We start from the raw sequence: 20092 nt of genomic DNA, 5'->3' as shown, positions 1-20092 counted from the left end.
AAGCTGAGAGCACACCTGAATTATGTGTTATTTTGTCTTGTTTTCTTGTCTTTTCAATATATAGAGTAGTTTATGATAGAGCTAGCTATAGCATGTTCCTTTACAGCCAAAAGCAATTCAAACAATGGTGGTGAAGAGGGAGAGGAAAACAGAAACTGACAAAGGTCAAATGAGAACAGTGATGTGCTCTGTTATCTATTGATGTGTCAGATTATCCAACCTTGGCATATCACTTTTCAAATTACGATGAGCTCAGTACTTTTTTTAAAAATTTTTTTTTTAGATTTTATTTATTTTTTCATGAGAGACCGAGAGAGAGGGAGAGGCAGAGACACAGGCAGAGGGAGAAGCAGGCTCCATGCAGGGAGGCCGATGTGGGACTCGATCCTGGGTCTCCAGGATCACACCCTGGGCTGAAGGCGGCGCTAAACTGCTGAGCTACCCGGGCTGCCCTTTAATTTTTTTTTTTTAAGATTTTATTTATTTACTCATGAGAGACACACAGAGAGAGGCAGAGACACAGGCAGAGGGAGAAGCAGGCTCCAAGCAGGGACCCCGATGTGGGACTCCATCCCAGGACCTCAGGATCACAACCCAAGCTAAAGGCAGACACTCAACCACTGAGCCACCCAGGTGCCCTGAGCTCAGTACTAAAGCAATATGCTTTCAAAGAGCTATCTGAATATCAGGAAGTGAATTCATGCGGCAGATATTGAAACTTTTTAATGGATAATTCAGGAGTTTTCCTCATCATTTCGTTACTATATTTCTGATATTACATCTCTAAGGAAATCAAGAGTGACTTCTTGATCTTTTTCTCATCACGGGGACTACCTCAGTCTCAACTCTAAATCCAGGGATGAGTCATTTGCTCTTAATTTCTAAAATTCTCCCTTATATAGGCAGAGAAAGAAACTGTAAAATATTAATGGAGCAAAAGTGACATTTGTAAGTAATTTCAGCACTGCTGAAATTTACCTATATGGTTCATATCAACTCGCCAGCAGATTTTCTCCAAAATGGGAAAAAAAAAGTGTGTATTATTTTTCTCTCTTAATTGGAACTCAGGGAGCTTTTATTTTAAACACTCTTAACTTTTCTTTCAAGTGGACCTCCTTAAACTTACTTTACATAACTTTTGAAATAACATTGACAAAATTACATGCTAGACAGGTAATCATCAATGCTCTTCCTCTTCCAAATCTTTCCCAAATCATGAAATTACAATGCTTGACTTAATCTGAGTCACCACCAGTGGTTGTAGAGAACTTAGAATTTATAGAGGAACATAAAAAATTATTTTTTTCCTGTGTCAGAGAAACTGCGTTGGTACTTGGCAGAAAGGTTGTGCACTTGAGTTTTTTTGGTTTAGAGAAGGAATGGCAATTTGCCAGTGTTCTGTGTTGTCTTTTTTGAAGAAGCCTTTAATAGCCCAGTTGAACTGAAGTAGATAAATGCAGCATTCTTTTCTGGAATTGGATTGGATGTTTCATTGCAAAGAAAAGAAGAAATTAAAAATAACTGGAAAATATTGCCAGAATTAAACTCTAAAGCAATTTCAAGAAGAAAATTTATTGGACCAGGAACCAGACATCTGTACACATTTGAACTAAAACATGGCACTATTTAAGCAGTAGTCATCCTCAAAAGATACTGACATACAGGAGTGCCTGGGTGGCTCAGTTGGTTAACCATCTGACTCTTGATCTCAGAGTATAAGTTGAAGCTCTGCTTTGGGATCCATACTGGGTGTGGAGCCTACATGAAAAAAAAAAAAAAAAAGATACTGGATACTGACATAGAATATGATGCCTTCTTATAACTCTTAAATAGTAAATGGTGGTTATACACTGAATGGCACATCGATTAAAATGATTCTTCTAAAAAGAATGGGACCAAACCATGCAATATTGGGTATTTTACACATTATAGAGGATGTGTATCACTTTTATTCAATTAGTTATTAGTTAATATTTATTGAATATGATTTCCAGAGCAGTTTTAAGACCAAAACATGTACAACAATATACATGATTAAAGACTGAGTTGCTAAAGCTTAGAACTTTCTATTACAGTGTAATGTACATCAGTGTGAAACAAATAAAAAATCTTAGCATTTTCAAATATCCAGTAAATCACATTAGACATAAAGTGAATAATTTGATGTGTCCTGGGAAATCATGTGGGTACCAGCTCTTTGAATGACATCAGGGTTATGAATAAAGTCATGTTAGATTGAGATTATATGTGTTTAGGTCACAACCATATTCAAAGCAGCCATGCTCATGTTAACCTTTGCCAAATAGAGAATGCACTCTCCCTTTGAAATGATAAAACGTGTCTGGCACAATTCTAAGCACTTTATGATATATTAACTCAATCTTAGCTTTATGTTTATTTTGCAGTAGAGAAAACTGAAGCACAGAGTTTGAGCAGTTTACCTAAGGTCGTAGAGCTAACAAGTAGCAGGGCCAAGGTTAGAACACAGGCAGTCTGCTTCCAGAACAAAAACTAGATCAGGCTGTCTTGTGGACACTATTTACTCACCAACACAAATTGAGAATTTTTTTTTTCCAGGGGTGTTGGTTGGTTTGATAGAAACATCTTCAGAAAAATCAGAGCTGCACTGTTAAATTCCCCAGTTACATCACACCTGATGCATCACACCTCAAACTATTGCCTTATTATCCTCTGCTCCTAGAGACCAAGATAATATGCCTAAACTGCTCATAATTATTTCAGTAATTGCCAAATCAATTTTTTTTCAGAAACTAAAAGTGAAACTTAGAAAAAAACAAAATATATTTTACCAAATGTTCTTATTCATCTGTGAACACCAAATAGGTGGAAGGAATTGAACTCCCAATTTAATACAAGAGCTTACCCTTATAGAATAGTTCCTATGTGCTAGGCACTTGCTTCAAGTTCTTTGCATGTATAAATATTTGATCCTGGTAACCACCCTTTAAGTTAGCATAAAGTTATTCCTATTATCATTACTATTTACAAATGAGGAAATGTGAGGTCAAGGTTCAGTAACTTGCTCAAGATTTCAGCATTAGAAGCAGGATTTAAATTCAGAGAGTCTGGATTGAGTCCATACTCGGTACAGTAAGGATTTAATATATACATTTTTGCTCATTCATTATTCATTCTTTCATTGTTGTATCATTCAATCACTTAGTAAGTATTTATTGAATACTGCAATGTCAGATATTGCATTATGACCTGAGGAGGTAGCTATTAATAAGGTAATCAAGAGTTCCTGTTCTCACACAGTTTATATTCTAGTGTAAGACAATGAGCAATAAACAGTTCTTATACCTTGTGAAAATTGCCAGAGGGCAAACAGATGTGAAGCAGAGTAACTGCAAGAGGTTAAATCTAGCTAACATGACCAGTGATGATGTCTCTATTTTAGTCATCTGAGGACAAAGTTATTAAAGAGACAGGAAGATAGGTTTCAAGAAAGCAAGATAGATAAAAATAAAATTCTATAGAACACCATTTTAGACATGTCATCAAATATTACACTGTCAACCATTTGAGAACTATGTTGATCAGGGAATAGAAGAGACTACAGTAAAGGTTAGGTTGTAGACAGGTTTGATTTTTCAAAGTTTATTATGAGAAAGTGTAGAGATGTGGTTTAATGTTTTTTTTTTTTTTTATGAGGTTAGAATGACATCATAGGTGATATAACAAATCATGGGTACTTGAGTTTTAGGTGAAGGGGAGGAAGTCTCTACATTTGCAGCTAAAATTGTAAACTGGTTAATAGATGGGGCTGAAGTTAATTAAACAAAGTTAGAGGCCCTTGGAGAACATAATCAAGACTTTTAATTTAATGTCAAGTCATTTGAGAACACTAGTGAGTTTTTTTAGATCCAATCAACAATTGTTTATTTAACACCCGCTGTAATATAGACTCTTTAGGAGTCTCTGGATATCCACCTTTGTCCCCTTCCAATTGCGTTTATTTTTCCTACTGTAGACACAGTTATTTTTTTAAAGGAAAAATTTGATCACATTCCTCCCAGATGTAAAACTCTTCATAGGCTTTTCATTTTCCTCAGGTTACAATAAACAAACTCTGAGCATGACCATTGCCTCTTGGGGGATTTAGTCAAAATTTACCAGTCTTTCTTATCCCTTCTCATTTTGTCCAGGGCTCTCTCACCAAACCCTCCCTCCTCCCCCAACCCCCTAAACCCGGGCTTCTTCCTTTTTGCTGGTTCACATTTGCTGATTCCTCTGCCTGGATTATTTTTCTATGTGTCATCCCTCTCCCCAACACATATACGTTTGCGTATATGCATGCACACACACCCACATGCCTTATTTCAACTAGCTAATTTCTACTCAATAAGGTAGCATGTTTAATATCTTTCTCACTGACAGTGTCTATAAGGGCAGGATTGTGTCTGCTTTGTTCACGATCACATTCCCAGCGCATATTATATGGTTTCTGATACACACTAGGTCCTTAATAATATGTGTTAAAAAAATAATAATATGTGTTAAATAAACAACAAAATGAAATATCTAATAGTTCTTTTGGAAATGTAAATACCAAATGGTCCCACAAAGCTAAACATGGAACCCGTCTATATTAATGAATAAAGGTGGAATAATTTGAGACAGTAGAACACTCAGTGCTAAGTATTATGGTGCCAATTTCTAGTCTGGCAAGGTTGTCAAAAATGACAGTGCATAATAAGGGAGTAAATAGTAAATATAAGGGACTTGACAAAGTTCAGCTAAGATTATAAATTTGGTCTGTAAAATCATGATAACTTATATATTGATACTAGGGAAATGGAAGTACCAAAATAATTCTCCAGTCCAGGTTGATTTGTCTGTAAATGTGGGAGAAAATATGGCTTAAATTTTCAAGCATATGATTCAAATTCCGGCTCATGAACTGGGCAAATAATTCACCCATTCTGAAATTTAGATCCCTTGTAGCAACATGGTATTTACACATATTTGATGTAGTAATTTAGGGGTTAAATGAAGTAACTTATGTAAAGTAACTTGCAGAGTTCTTTGCACAGAGTGGATTCCAAAAAAGTATTGTGTTACCTCCCTTCCATCACCTCCTTTGTGTGTAGGAAGGATTGCACTAGAAAGACACAGAAGACAAGAAACATCCAGATTTAACAATACCGGTGTATTTGTTTCCTAGGGCTGCTAGAACAAGGTACCACAAACTGGATGTCTTAAGTAAATGGAATTTTTTTTCTCTTACAGTTCTAGAGAGTAGAAGGATGAAAACAGGGCAGGCCAGGTGGCTCAGCGGTTTAGCACTGCCTTCAGCCCAGGGCATGATCCTGGAGTCCTGGGATCGAGTCCTGCTCGGGCTCCCTGCATGGAGCCTGCTTCTCCCTCTGCCTGTGTCTCTGCCTCTCTCTCTCTCTCTCTCTCTCTCTGTGTGTGTGTCTATCATGAATAAATAAATAAAATATTAAAAAAAAGAAGGATGAAATCAGTGTATTGATAGGGCCATCTGTCCCTGAAGGCTGTAGATGAGGATCCTCTCTTGCCTCATCCTAGCTAATGGGGGTAGCCAGAAATCTTTGGCATTCCAGTCTCTGTCCTTGTCGCATGTCTTTGCTGTGTGTCTATATCTGTCTTTTCTCTTTTTATAAGGACAGCAGTCATAGTGTTTAAGGGCCTACCTTAATTCAATATGATCTCAGATTAACTTGTTACATCTGTAACAATCTTATTTCCAAATAAAATTCTAAGGTTCTAAAAAAGACATAGATTTTAACTCATACAATGAGTATTAAATGACAGGGCTCTCCACTGAGATGTTGGCTGAAAGAATGGAAAGATACTGGGCAAATTTTAGATTTATTTTAGCTAACAAATCAGTAGAAATGGATGAAGATTGAAAACAGAATTGTTGATGGGGCACCTGGGTGGCTCAGTGGTTGAGTGTCTGTCTTTGTCTCAGGTCATGATCCGAGGGTCCTGGGATCGAGTCCCACATCTGGCTTCCCAAAGGGAGCCTGCCTCTCCCTCTGCCTATGCTTCTGCTTCTCTCTCTGTATATCTCATGAATAAATAAATAAAATATATATTTTTAAAGAAAACAATTGTTGAAAGCTGTTTATGATTTAATTTTCTGTAGTACTTTGTCTTTGAGAGTCGAAAGAAAAACAAATGCAAAGCAGTTTCTTTCAGTATTTTTTTTTCCTTCATATTATAGTCAGAATTACATAGTTCAACTGTGGAAAGCATCTTGGAGCCTGTTTAGATCTTATTTTCTAGCACTCTGACCCATGATTGCTTCTATTTTAATGCCTATTTGCAATTTTACAGTGGAGAGCTACCCTAGGGAAGACTGTTTGGAGACTTATTCCCTCCTGAGAGGAAACCAGTTTTTTATATGTTATTTAGTAAATATTTATTTTTTATCCAGAAGAGGTGCTTATCCAGGGCATATAAAGTTGGGAATTATAACACAAATCAGACTTGAAGTCAAAAGAATCAAGGAAATTACTTAGGTGGAGATTGCAGAAAATTTATTCAAAGAGAAATTTATTCAGAATCCAAATCTATGGGGATCCCTGGGAGACTCAGCGGTTTAGTGCCTGCCTTTGGCCCGGGACGTGATCCTGGAGACCCAGGATCGAGTCCCACATCGGGCTCCCTGCATGGAGTCTGCTTCTCCCTCTGCCTGTGTCTCTGCCTCTCTCTCTCTGTGTCTACCATGAATAAACAACAACAAAAAATCTTAAAAAAAAAAAAAAAAAAAAAGAATCCAAATCTATAAAATTGATGAACAGAGAATTGCTCTTATGAGGTAGAGGTGAGAGACAGGGACATTATACCTCCTCAGACCTTCCATGACCCCGAGGTGATCCCCCCAGTTCCACAGTTCCAAGGACACAGTTTACAAAACTGTAGGTGAAGGTAAAGAGCAGAGAATAGGACAGAATTTAGCTCACAGCACCCATGTGGTCTTGGGAAAATAGCATAATATTTCTGAATATCATATCCCTCATTACTAATAATTTGCAAGCCCTAGTCTTTTAAACTCTGCAACTGACTTATGTAGGTCATTCTGAGCATGTTCTACAGATGGTGATAGTCATGGGTTCCTTGTTGATATAAATATGTTATTTTTCTTTAAAATAATAAATTAGTCTGTTATTAGCATGATGATCAAAAATAAATTTACAAGCAAACAAAAGTGAAATGATACATATGTGGCATCTCTACATTTCACTAACTTTTGATCTCTGTTCTACATCAAGATTAATTAAGATGTTATCCTCTGAAGCATAAGTCTCCTAAGGATTTCCCAATGGCAGGTTCTCTGTATCTTCCTATTACCTTTCTCATACCTCTGCAATATTTATTACAATTACCTTTTACGTTGATAATAGTACCCCCTTCAAGGTCTAAGTTCAGGAAAATGCTTTTCAAAATTCCTATTGTTACTCTAAACTAACTAAACTTTTTCTCAAAAATTTGAGTTACACTTTTCCGTCCTAGGCTTCTTTTCTAGTGAGTCTTTTCTTTAGTGGTAACCATTCTGTGTAGAGCAGTGTTTTACTTGCAAATTATCATCAAGTGCTTTTATAAACAGGTTGAAGTACTGGAAAGAAGATGTTTGAAGAGGCAGGCAACAATTTATAGCAGGAAATCGAAACAAAAATTTTCCTTGCTTCATCTCTTTTCAGCTATATTTTGAAAAACTTTTTTTGTGTATTATCTGTTTTGAGTTCCCTGAAGGTGTATTAGCCAATCAACCTCTTGTAAATGGCTTTTTGTTACATGATGATGAACCAGGGCCTAACTTTTTGGTCATATTTTCTCCTCCATCTGAAATGCTCTTATGTCCATGATTACCCTTCAGAACTGGACAAATTTTACTCGCTCTTTAAAATATATTTTATCCATCTCCTTTTATAGGAGTCTTCTCTAAGTGGCCTAGTTGATGTTGCTCAGTACTCTCATATTTTTCCCATGATAGGGACGATACTGAAGGTATAGGTTTTGGGGTTAGAGGACAGAGGCTGGAATCCTGGCTCAACTCTGAACTAGTTTGTGTGAGCTCAGACAAGTTACTATGTCTTTTAAGCCTCAACTGCTTTATCTGCTCATTGAGATACATAATTTAACTCCTAAATTTAAGTAATAAAATTAGGCATATAAAACACATTTTTCTTCAAATGTTATAATAGAATTCAAGTGTGTTTCTTGACTGAACAGGACTATATTATGTTCTTAAAAAGTCTTAGTAAATATAAGACTTGAATCAAACAAATGATTGTGATATACATATCAGATGAGTCTAGTAGTCATGATGCTCACATTCATAAAGGGTTTTTTTAATTTTTGATGGCCTTTAAATTTTGCCAAATAGGAATATTTCTCATCTAATGGGGATGACCTATTCAAGTGATATGGATTATTAGAAGCATGAAATTTAACAAATAAGTATTTCATGAATATGTTAATATAGTATGGTGTGAGAAAGCTCTGAAGTCAGACTCCTGGGTTCAAATCTCAGTTCTGTCACATTATAGCTGTGTTATTTAGACAAATTCTTTATTTCTCTTTAACAGTTTTCTCTTTTATAAAATGGGCATAATTATAGACCTAATCATAAATTAATAAAACAAATAACATTTTTGAGGACTAAGAGAGTTATAAGTATTTATAGTATTTCCTGGAATAGAGTAAGCATTGAGTACCTATTTGCAATTATAACTATATGCCAGGCACTTTGCTAGGTGCAGGGGATTCTGTGATGAACCTTGGGGAGATAGGCATTGAGCATATAACAAATAGAATATATAATTCCAAATTGTGATCATGCCAAAAGAATAATAATAGGTGTTATGAAGCAATGTAACAAAAAGGAATAGAATGAGGGAAGAAATAAGGATACAGGTAAGCATTCTTACCATGGGAAAATACTTTGGCATCTAAGGAATAACTTATTTTTCCTCAATATTATAATATATTTTAAAAATAAATAATTGAAACAATAAATTATACCACTTATTTTTATTCTCACAAATAACCCTTGCATAATTTTGATTTTTTCACATATGTGAATGTACATATACAGCTTCTCAGAAAAGGAATAAACATTGTCTATTTTTATAGCTTATCAACTAAGAGTATGCCAACCTCCACCACCTGTGCCCAATGCTGAAATTTTGACAGAAGATGATGAATTTGAAATAGGTAAAGTCTAATATATTCTTTTTTTTTAAAGTAAACTCAATAGAGATATTTGCTTAAAAAGGAATAAAAAGATAGTAGCAACCTACCTTAGACCCTCTTTCTCTGGATTGTTGGGAGTTGTTTGGAGTTTTTAAGAATGGACAGCAGTGAAAAGATCAAAAGGATGTATAGGCAAAAGCAAGAATGCTGTATCTCTAAGATGATTCCAACTGGAAAACCAGTATGGGAATTTGAACCATATAACTGTATGGCAGTTTCTTCCAAATTCTTACTTTGTTGCCTTCTGACAACACTAATGTTATTTGAATTCATGCTTCAGCCTACAACATACAATGTAGAATATATACAGTGTACTAGAAGATATGCTTTATTCGCACATCCTTGAAAACAAATGGTGGATTATGCTCAATTTGATAATAAAGTCCTTTTGAAACTAGGGTAGAAATTCAATAATGTCTCACATTTTGAAAAGTGGTGTAACAAAAGAATGTTGCCATCATAAACTCTTATCATTATGATATTAATTTTGGCTGAGAAACTTAGAAAATATTAATGCCTACTGTAAATTTAATTTTAATATAAAATCAATAACTTTGAATCCTTTTAACTGCTTGATATATTTTTAATGAATACCTTTATTATACCAACTAGATTGTTTCCTTATTACTATTGCTTATATATAACTGGTGCACACTAGATCTAACTTACTTTTGGCTTCAGTTCTGATTGGTCAGTGTCTATGAGGTGGCTATATTTCAGTATTTTGAATATTATTCCTGCTGACAACTAATAGAATTTTATACTGATTGAAAAATCACTGAAAGAAAAAAAATGTTCTACAATATTTACAGATTTTACAATTGAAACATCTGTTCATTTTTACCATTACCTTGTTGGCTATCTGAAGCTCCTTTCTGTCTTTTTCTTTTCTTTTTTTTAATAGGTGACATTATTAGGTATCAGTGTCTTCCAGGATTTACTTTGGTCGGCAATGCAATTCTGACATGCAGATTAGGAGAACGACTCCAGATGGATGGAGCACCTCCAGTTTGTCAAGGTACCAATTCTTTTTTTTTTTTTTAAGGTACCAATTCTTATGATTATTTATCTTCAAGTATTTGTTTTATGTTTGATTTAATACTGGCAAAATTGAGAAAAGTGTTTTACACAAATATTAAATATTTAACTGGCCATAATGTTAAAGGTCATACAACTCATGTGGTATCTTTTATTACATTATTTCTTGGATTTAACTTTAAAAATTATTTTTTCTTCCAATGTTTACTTTTTTTTTTTTAGTTTACCCCAAAGTCAGTTCAATGTATTTAAATTAACTTTGCTGTGAGGGTGGAAATGGAGATGGAAAATAAGAGAAATCACCTTTAAATAAAAGCTCCACTGTTGATTGCCTTTACTTGAAATAATTTTTGTTCTAATCCATAAATTCATTAAACTTTAATGGAGCACCTGTTAAGTATGAAGGTTTGAGTAAAAAACAAACAAACAAACAAAAAACAAGCTATAAATGACCCTACTATGAAGGTAATATGACTTATGGAATATGACAGCCATACAGGTGGTAGCAATAGAGTGTTTAGGAAACAGTCCAGGGGGCTATCAAATCATGTCATGTTTAGCTGTTTGTGGGGCAGGCAAAGCTTGACAGAAGCATTGCTCCCTGAGTCTTGGTTCCATATGGTAAGTGAGACTTTGATAGAACAAAGATAGACAAATGGTACAAATGACAGATGAATATACAAAGACAAAGAAGTGAAAAAGAAAAGTATAGACTTCAAGGAATTCACCATGGGATTACAAAGCAAGACCCTCATGGACCAAAACTAGAGTTTTGATGTTCAGATCATGTGTTGTTAATTTGTATTATTCACTTGGGCCCAGAACAGTGACTACCACATCTTTACTACTTATAAATACTGATTAGTTTGAATAAAATTGAATTGAAGTTGATATTCCCTCCCCAAATATTCTTGGGTAATGTCCTTCATTGGAATTTATTCATGAGAAATGGGAATCTGTTTCCTGTGCTGTACCTTAGCTGTTAAAATAAACATAAAATAAAAATATTGTTTATTATTCCAAAAATGATATAAGTAGGAATTAACATTTAATTTTCTACCTCATTGGAATCCTTACAATAAAATGGAAGGATTTTCACAAGGGGCTTTACAGAAAGACATGTTTGGAAGTAAAAAAAAACAATACCAATATGAAAATTTTCCTTGCTCTAAAGTCAATAACTTTAGAACATCATGAGAGGGATCCCTGGGTGGCGCAGCGGTTTGGCGCCTGCCTTTGGCCCAGGGCACGATCCTGGAGATCCGGGATCGAATCCCACATCAGGCTCCCGGTGCATGGAGCCTGCTTCTCTCTCTCTCTCTCTCTCTCTCTCTCTGTGACTATCATAAATGAATAAAAAATTAAAAAAAAAAAAAAAAAAAGAACATCATGAGGTTGTTTGGATTTTCTGAGGTCTATCATCTGTAATCCTTATATTTAAATGTCATTCATTCAATTTCCTCTTTACCTTTTAGCCACTTAGGATTATGTAGGATACATATTCAGACATCTAGACATGTGAAAGTGGAGGATAGAATTTTAGCCTTTTGGGAAATTTTACGTGGAAAAATAACTTAGGCAGACACAGGGATGTGTGAACAACCTGTTACATGTTTGGACTTCTTTGATTCCAATATATAAATACATTGTGAGCTCTTGGAGGGCAACACTTAATTTTTTTTGGTATCTGGATCCCAATTTAATAAATTTCTAATTTAAAACAATCCAGATAACTAAACCATTAAATAATCTCTCATCTCTCAGATTTTCAATATTTTGTTTCTAAAGTCAGATTTTCCTATAGATAAATAATAGCATCTCTTCCTATTTATGTAGTATGGAGAATACAAAAAAAAAAAAAAACTAATTTTATCTCATAATGGCACTTGTATACAAGCTAAAAAGTAATAAATCATCCCTAGAATTAGCTTACAGTGTTTCTATATAAATTAATTGACCAGGCACTCTAAGCCAAAACTCTGACTTGACATTTTTTTTCTTTAATTCACAAGCTTGATAAAATAGTCATTCTTTTTGGATCTGTCAGAATTAATTAGTCCATTTTAAATTATTTACTATTATTTCACTTTTCCTAAAAGGGGCTGCATCAATTTTGTTATTCTTCTCTTTATCCTTTTAGTTTTCTGTATCATGCTTAAAATATGAGAAGCAATTCTAAATGTGTTGTTCTTTAAAGAGTTTGATATAAATGGAGTAAAATGGGTGGTATATTTGATGGTTAAAATTGTGGGGCTCATGCAGCTGAACCTGTGATACTTTGTGCATTTTATACTTTCTGAGCATCAATTCCCTCATATGTATAATGGGGGTAAAAATTGTACACACTTTCTAAAGTTGTGACAAGCGACATAATGCACAAAAGGTGCTTCACAGTGTCTTAACATGTAGTCACAATAAATATTTCTCTTATTCTTCATAGTTATTGGACTTCTTGATATGTATCGGATAGTAGGAAAATAGCTTGTGTATTTATAGTATATCATATTGAATCATATCAATTTTTCAAAAGTAATACAGAATATTTTGCTCAGTTTGGAATATTGGGTCCAAAAAAAAAAAAAAAAAGGAATATCAGTTCCAACACCTTAAATAACACATGGCATTTGCTTTTCAATAACCAAAGCCTAGAAAGGGAGACCAAAAAAAAAATAAGGAAATATCCACAAAATTGCTAACTGCAATAATAGAAGCATCCATTACGGAGACACCACGAAAGAAATCAACAATTCTGCTCAGGTTGATGAAGGAGAGGTTCAGGCAATATTTCACAAAAGACAAGACACTTCATCTAGCATTAAAATGCACTAACATTTCAAATGCAGCAGATGAAAGAAGGATGTTTGAAACAGAAGCACAAAGGAATGTACAGAGTTCATAAAGCTGTAAGTAGTTCCTCAATATGTTCAGAGCATTTCATTTCAGTGGACGGGCAGCAGGAAACAGAGTTGGGGAGGAGGCAAGGACTGAACTTGGAAGGCTGTGTCAAATTATGGAGTTGCTAAATGGTTTTAGTGATAAAGTAATGAGCTTAGTCACCCAAAAAGATACTTAGCTAAGCATTCCAGAAATATTAAATAGCTGGGCACACACTAAGTAAACTCTTCCTTAAAATTAACTTCAATTTCTCATATGGTTATAGATGTCTATCATTTCACTATTCCATAGCTATATATTCATGATTGTTCTTCTTATGTGACTCAAATTTTCCATTCTATTTCCAGCTATCAAGGTAATTTTTTTATTTATTAGTTTGTCATTTTGTGAAAAACAATGGTTAAGTTTCTCTTTTTAGACTAAGAATGACCTGCTACCATTTACTTATTTATTTTTGAAAAATCATCAAATCATATCCAAGAAGCAAATATTTCATATTGAAGTTCAAGAAACAGAAGTAAAAGCCCAAAAATTTAAAAAGAAAACAACTCTAATATGTTTTAGCTTTACTATATTCTATATTTTGTGCTGCTTTTTTTCTATATTTAACTATGCTATATTCTATAGTCAATTTCCAAATATCAATATTGGTTACAGTGGCTATAATTTTTGAATTATTTATTTTCAAATTGTTAACTTCATCAAAGAGCAATTATATGTTGCCATAATCTACAGTTTACTTATTCTTTTCCATCCTTATACTACATGGAGACTTTATAACTCAAAATATTTCATTGTCCTTCCATCTAGGAAATGATGAATATATAAATCTTTCATCTAGTCATCTATATTCCAGCAACTATATTTGGTGTTTCCAAGCCTAGCTCATTTGCACAAAGAACTGAATGATAATCGGTAACCTAAAATTGTGTTAAATCTTCAATGGCTTGCCCACATTTCTGAGATGAGGAGTAGCCTTGCCTGGAATGAATACTCTTAAGAAGTACAGTTTCTTGTCTGGCCCTACATACCTGAGTGAGTTAAAGTTTGAGGAGAGAAAAGAGTGAGTAAAAAATAAATAAATAAATAAATAAATAAGGAAGGAAAAGGACAGAAAAAGACATACACAGGAGAGGCAGGGAGAGAGGACATAACTAGAAAGGAAAAGTAGGGAAAGAGTATAAAGAAATTGAAGGAGATAAATGTCTTAGCTTTTAATTAGCTATGTATTTATTATACAGAAAAGTAATGCATCTACCATATAATTAAAAAAAAAGGAAATCAGTACCATAATTTTTGGGTCATTCCTCCATTTTCTGAACTGCAAGCTTAATACAAATTATCTCTTCTAACACATAATTCAAGGTATTGTCTCCCTTATACTTATTAAACCTGAAAGCAGAGTACCAGGTGTTTGAAATGCAGTTTTCACTTAGGTCTAAAACACTGGCATTATTTAATGATATCTTTCTTTGATAGTGCTCTGCCCTGCCAATGAATTACGGCTAGATTCTACAGGAGTCATATTAAGCCCTGGATATCCTGACAGTTACCCAAATCTTCAAATGTGTGCCTGGAGCATTTCAGTAGAAAAAGGATATAATATCAGCATGTTTGTAGAATTCTTCCAGACAGAAAAGGAATTTGATGTTCTTCAGGTGTATGATGGTAACCATGGTTTATTTTTATGCATATTCATAAATTCAGTTCAGATACTCTAGTTATACATGCAGACCTTCAGTGTAAACAACTGCTTATATGATTTTATTTTCTCTTATAGTTATTTTTAGAAGTATCCACATCCTGTTTCTCTACATACCATGTGAAAACTGTGGTTTGCACATTATTTTACAAATTGTAGATACCTCAGCTGTGGAATTAATTGTTTAAAACAAAGATACTGTGTTTTAAGTTACTGTTGATGAAATAAATTGGTTTTGGGGCAATGTCACTATGTACAATACTATTCTAAATTTATAAAATATTAAAGATAAATTGGAACATAATTATTCAGTTATGCCTAATCTGTATAATTTTCTTTTCAAAGGACCAAATATTCAAAGTCCAGTGCTTATTTCCCTCAGCGGCGATTATTCATCTGCTTTTAATATAACAAGCAATGGTCATGAAGTATTTCTCCAGTGGTCAGCAGATCATGGTAATAACAAAAAAGGCTTCCGGATAAGATATATAGGTATGTGATACTTCCAACTTCAGTACACATCCTACCTACATCCTCACTGTGGTTGTGGCTACAGAACATAAACACAGATACTGTTCAATTAGACATGAATCTAAATCAGTTCCTCCACTGAAGTTTCTTGAACAATTTATATAAACTCTGTCTCAGTGTCTCCACTGTCATGATAATTGTACATCTCTCTTGGGATTTTGGAAATGATTAAAATCACTTAGGTATTGATGACTTCTATATGTTGGTTATTAGTTAAACTGGTATCTTCAATGTTTTTTTCTTCAATAGATTTGTTTCCCTTGAATTCCAACAAATAATAACATTGTCACTCAATTGTGTGTATCTGACCTACTTAATAAGTTGTTTATAAGGTCAAACAAAAGATAAACATACAATGGTAAAAATCGTTGTTTTATTAGTGTCCATCTATTCATGATACTTGATAAATAAGTCTAATATCCAAAGGGAAATGACCGGACATCATTAAAAACCTTTAGTTTTGAAAAAGAATTGTTTTGTCATTACTTCTTTTCACTGAGTGAATATATATATAAATGTATATAAATAGTTCTTCAAGGTTCAAAGATTATATTCCTTTTTTTTTAAATTTTACTTTTCCTAAATCATGTCAGAGGCATGGGTATGTGCTTGTAAAAGAATATTTCAGAACTAATCAGGTGTCTCTTTCTATACAGTGCTCAGACCAAGTCTCCCCCAGCCATGGGTCATTGCTAATCAGTTCAGCTGAAAATTACTTTTATAAATATTTTATAAACAATTCTAGCCAAACAATTCTAGGCATAGGGTTCAATACATTTTGAATTTTAGTTCCTAAAATAAACTTCCATATTTACTAATTTATATAAATTTGCATTTATATCATATGCAAATAAAACACCTGTTGTCTATTTACTTTGATTTTAAAACTGCAAGATGATAGCTTGATTTTAATTTATTAAGAATTCCTCTTTTACATAGAATTGACTTGTCACTGACATCATGTTACTAATATGTATACAAGTTTTATCCTACAATAGATTTGTATGAAATTTTTAAAAAACTTTTATTAGTCATGCGAAGAAGAAATGTTTTTAAAAATTCAAATATATGCCCCAGTCATTAATTTTTTTTTCATATTTGGATCTATGTTTCTGTCATATGAGCTGTATAAAAGTCTTTTTTATTAAATTTGTGCCCAAAGAGGGAATTTAAAAGTCAGCACATTAAATTGTAGTTTTAATGATTATAATAACTTAAAGGGAAATTATTTAAACCAATTATAAGAATAAATTGTCTACATTATAGACATAACCTTTATTTATGTTGATATTCATGATAAATTTTGAAAACACCACTTTAACCCCAAGAATAACTTGACAGATTGTATATTTTCCCTTTAGAAATAACACGTTATGACATACACATTCCAAACCCAATCTTTTTCTTACTAGTTACCCCTAAAGTCTTATTTTTCTCAGATGAATACATTGAAGTTTCAAAGGGCAAATGGATCCTGCCAGGCTGAATAGTCTTAAAAGTACATATATATGAAAAGCCATTTGACATTATCTTTTGACATTTCAGACTTCAGAAGATGAAGAAAGTTTTATTTTATTGACATTTTTATCACCATATGTAAGCACTCTTGACAGCATGGAAACTCTTTAATAAACTGGGAAAGAGGATTATGGAATGTGTGTGTGGTGGTCTATCTATTTACACATTAGCCAAAATAAAATGTGTGACCTAACATGATCTAGGTGTCTGGAAATCACTTCAAAGTTACATGTAAACAACATGTTCTAAAATATTACTACCAAGATTGTGGCATTTGGGTCCTCTGATGATGAGGAGTACAGCCTCCAAAATTCACTGAAGTATTTGTAGAGCTTTTGAACCACCGGGATGTTAAGGAAAAAATATGTATATTTTAATACAGAAGACTTCTGTGATGATAAGAAGCTCAGAGTTAGTTTTGTTTTGTTTGTTTTTTTAAAGATTTTATTTATTTATTCATGAGAGACATGGAGAGAGCGAGAGGCACAGACATAGGCAGAGGGAGAAACAGGCTCCATTCAGGGAGCCGGGACTGGGACTCGAACCCCGGTCTCCAGGATCACACCCCGGGCTGCAGGGGGGCGCCAAACCTCTGTGCCATCGGGGCTGCCCTCAGAGTTAGTTTTGTCTCCCAAAAGTTTGTCAACAGATTGCCAAGAGAATAGAAAATTGTATGATGTTCATAGGACATAAAATTCACCTGAGTGGCAATTGGCCTATTTTACTTTTGCTTTATTTATTTATTTATTTATTTATTTATTTATTTATTTATTATTTATGATAAACAGAGAGGTGCAAAAACATAGGCAGAGGGAGATGAGGTTCCCTGTGGAAAGCCTGATGTGAGACTCGATTCCAGGACCCTGGAATGATGACCTGAGCCAAAGGCAGACGCTCAACCTCTGAGCCACCCACACGTCCCCACAATTAGCCTATTCTAAATACTAGTATTCACTTGTAGTTTTTTACAACGCTGGATTATAAAGAATTTCTGATTCATTAATTATACAGTGATTCTTCTGTCTTTTGAAAAGCTTTCTACTGTAGCACACCAGAATCTCCGCCTCATGGATACATTATCAGTCAGACAGGTGGACAGCTGAACAGTGTGGTCCGCTGGGCCTGTGACCGAGGGTTCCGACTTGTGGGGAAAAGCAGTGCCGTGTGCAGAAAGTCTCCCTACGGGTATCATGCATGGGATGCGCCGGTCCCTGCTTGTCAAGGTGAAGTATACTATCCCCCAAATGGATACACACATTAATAAAAGATAAACCCCGTTTAACTTTTTCATTTTGGTCATTGAAACTTCTAAAAATATGAATATTCAGAAGCATACCATAGATGCCCCTTTTGAAAATAAGACTTAAAAATGCAGAATGATAAATTTGAGAATAGTGAGACATGTTATTTTATTATTCTTCATTTGTTGTGATTAATGCCTTGACTCTAACCACTCATACACCTGTACATACTTTAAAATTTATTATTATTATTAATTATTTTTGAGAGAGAGAGATCATGCATGAGCAAGTGGGGTGGGGAGGGGCAGAGGGAGAGAGAGAATCTTAAGGGGTGTTTAAGCCCAGCACAGAGCCCCACGTGGAGCTTAATATTACAACCCTAAAATCATGACCTGAGCCACAAGCAAGAGTCTGACACTTAACTGACTGAGCCACCCAGGAGCCCCCACCTGTACACCCTTAACTCACACATCTACCATTCCCATTACTTTGTTGTCAGAAAATAATTGATCCAGAGCTGGAGATTGCATTAGTGTGGAGTCTGCAGAGAGAAAGAGAGGATTAACGGGCAGGGTCACTGACCTCCTTCTGAGCATGCAAAAAATGTGTTCTCAAAGCAACAAATTTAAAAGAGGAGAATGTAGCCAGGCACCATGTTACATTTTTCTTCACTGTTTAGCTAACTTAACAGAGATATGTCTTTCCTTTTCATTTGTGTTTTGTTAACAGCTGAAGCACTTTCTGAGCCTTGTATCCTGTTACAGCAAATAGAATGACAAGCTTCTTATTCAACAAATGGCATATTTTAGATCTTTGAACTAGATCTTGTTTTTAAAAAGTAGTTTAATCTCTTAGCTTGGCAGTCATGAAGAGAAGAGCAACATAAGTTAACAAGGAAGTCTAATGTTATTGGACTGTAAATTTTTTTTAATATTTAGCATATCACATTATTTTGTCCATATTAAATTAAATTTATATTTTATTTATTCTTGCCAGCATGTAGAGGTGTATTAAGCAGCAAAAAACCCTCATTTTAAAAAATACAGAATATTCTCAGTTATAAATAATGGGTCTTACCTATAATCTATTTATCAGAAGGAATTTATATAAAACAAATAAAATATAAAATAGATCAATTAAAATTTAAAATTGAACAACAGCAAGTTAAAATAAGCATAGATAATTACCAAACATCTGAAATGGGCTCTTTTACCTATTAAACTGTAATTTTAATTCATGAAAAGATAACTCTCACAGGCATGTATAAATAAATGAGAAATGAAAGAACTATTGTTTCCTCATTTTGTTGATGAAGGAAACATTCATTAATCACTTATTAGAATTCTGTGAAAATTCATAACCTTAGTGGGTTATCAACATTGAAAAAGCTGACTTCATGCTGAATAGATAGATTTTAGAAAACTATCAAAACATCTGCTTTTCTTCGAGTAATGAATAGTATTCACAAATTCTTAGTATTTTCCAGAAGTGGTTTGGAAAAGAATCTTTGATCTTATAATTTCAGAATCATGGGAATTAAAAAAACATATAAACAATAACCTCTAAACTATATATATTAAATAAATATTAAAATGATCTGACTTTGAACTAGTACATTTCAGTTGTGTAATGTGTACATAGATATATAAGATGATATATAAAATAATATTTAAGAAATCTTTAGTAAAAATAATAGCCTATTGGTCAAAATAAAAAAATATCCTTTTTTTAAAAAATGTTTATTTATTCATGAAAGACACACAGAGAGAGAGAAGCAGAGACACAAGCAAAGGGAGGAAGCAGGCTCCATGCAGGGAGCCCGATGTGGGACTCCAACCTGGGACTCCAGGAACACACCCTGAATGGAAGGAAGGTAGACACTCAACCGCTGAGCCACCCAGGGATCCCCAAGATG

General features: G+C 34.0%; 1 protein-coding gene and 1 long non-coding RNA gene across 3 annotated transcripts in view; one reads left to right on the top strand and one right to left on the bottom strand.

Annotated features, from left to right (window-relative positions):
- CSMD3 (CUB and Sushi multiple domains 3) overlaps positions 1-20092 on the top strand; it is a 1311859-nt gene that overhangs the window by 1216263 nt on the left and 75504 nt on the right. For both annotated transcript variants that reach the window (XM_038555367.1, XM_038555366.1), the window contains 5 exons: positions 9133-9213; positions 10157-10270; positions 14665-14853; positions 15233-15379; positions 17971-18159. In XM_038555367.1, coding sequence (XP_038411295.1) covers positions 9133-9213; positions 10157-10270; positions 14665-14853; positions 15233-15379; positions 17971-18159 — 720 coding nt within the window. The remainder of the gene's footprint in view (positions 1-9132; positions 9214-10156; positions 10271-14664; positions 14854-15232; positions 15380-17970; positions 18160-20092) is intronic.
- Positions 1589-20092, bottom strand: part of LOC111098528 — a 39864-nt gene continuing 21360 nt past the window's right edge. Inside the window, exon 4 of the long non-coding RNA XR_005368563.1 lies at positions 1589-1758. This is a non-coding gene — a long non-coding RNA (uncharacterized LOC111098528). The remainder of the gene's footprint in view (positions 1759-20092) is intronic.

Source organism: Canis lupus, chromosome 13 (genome assembly GCF_011100685.1).
Source record: "Canis lupus familiaris isolate Mischka breed German Shepherd chromosome 13, alternate assembly UU_Cfam_GSD_1.0, whole genome shotgun sequence".
Taxonomy (NCBI): Eukaryota; Metazoa; Chordata; class Mammalia; order Carnivora; family Canidae; genus Canis; species Canis lupus.
Note: the sequence above shows the minus strand (reverse complement) of the source record. Positions and strands in the feature narration are given on the sequence as shown.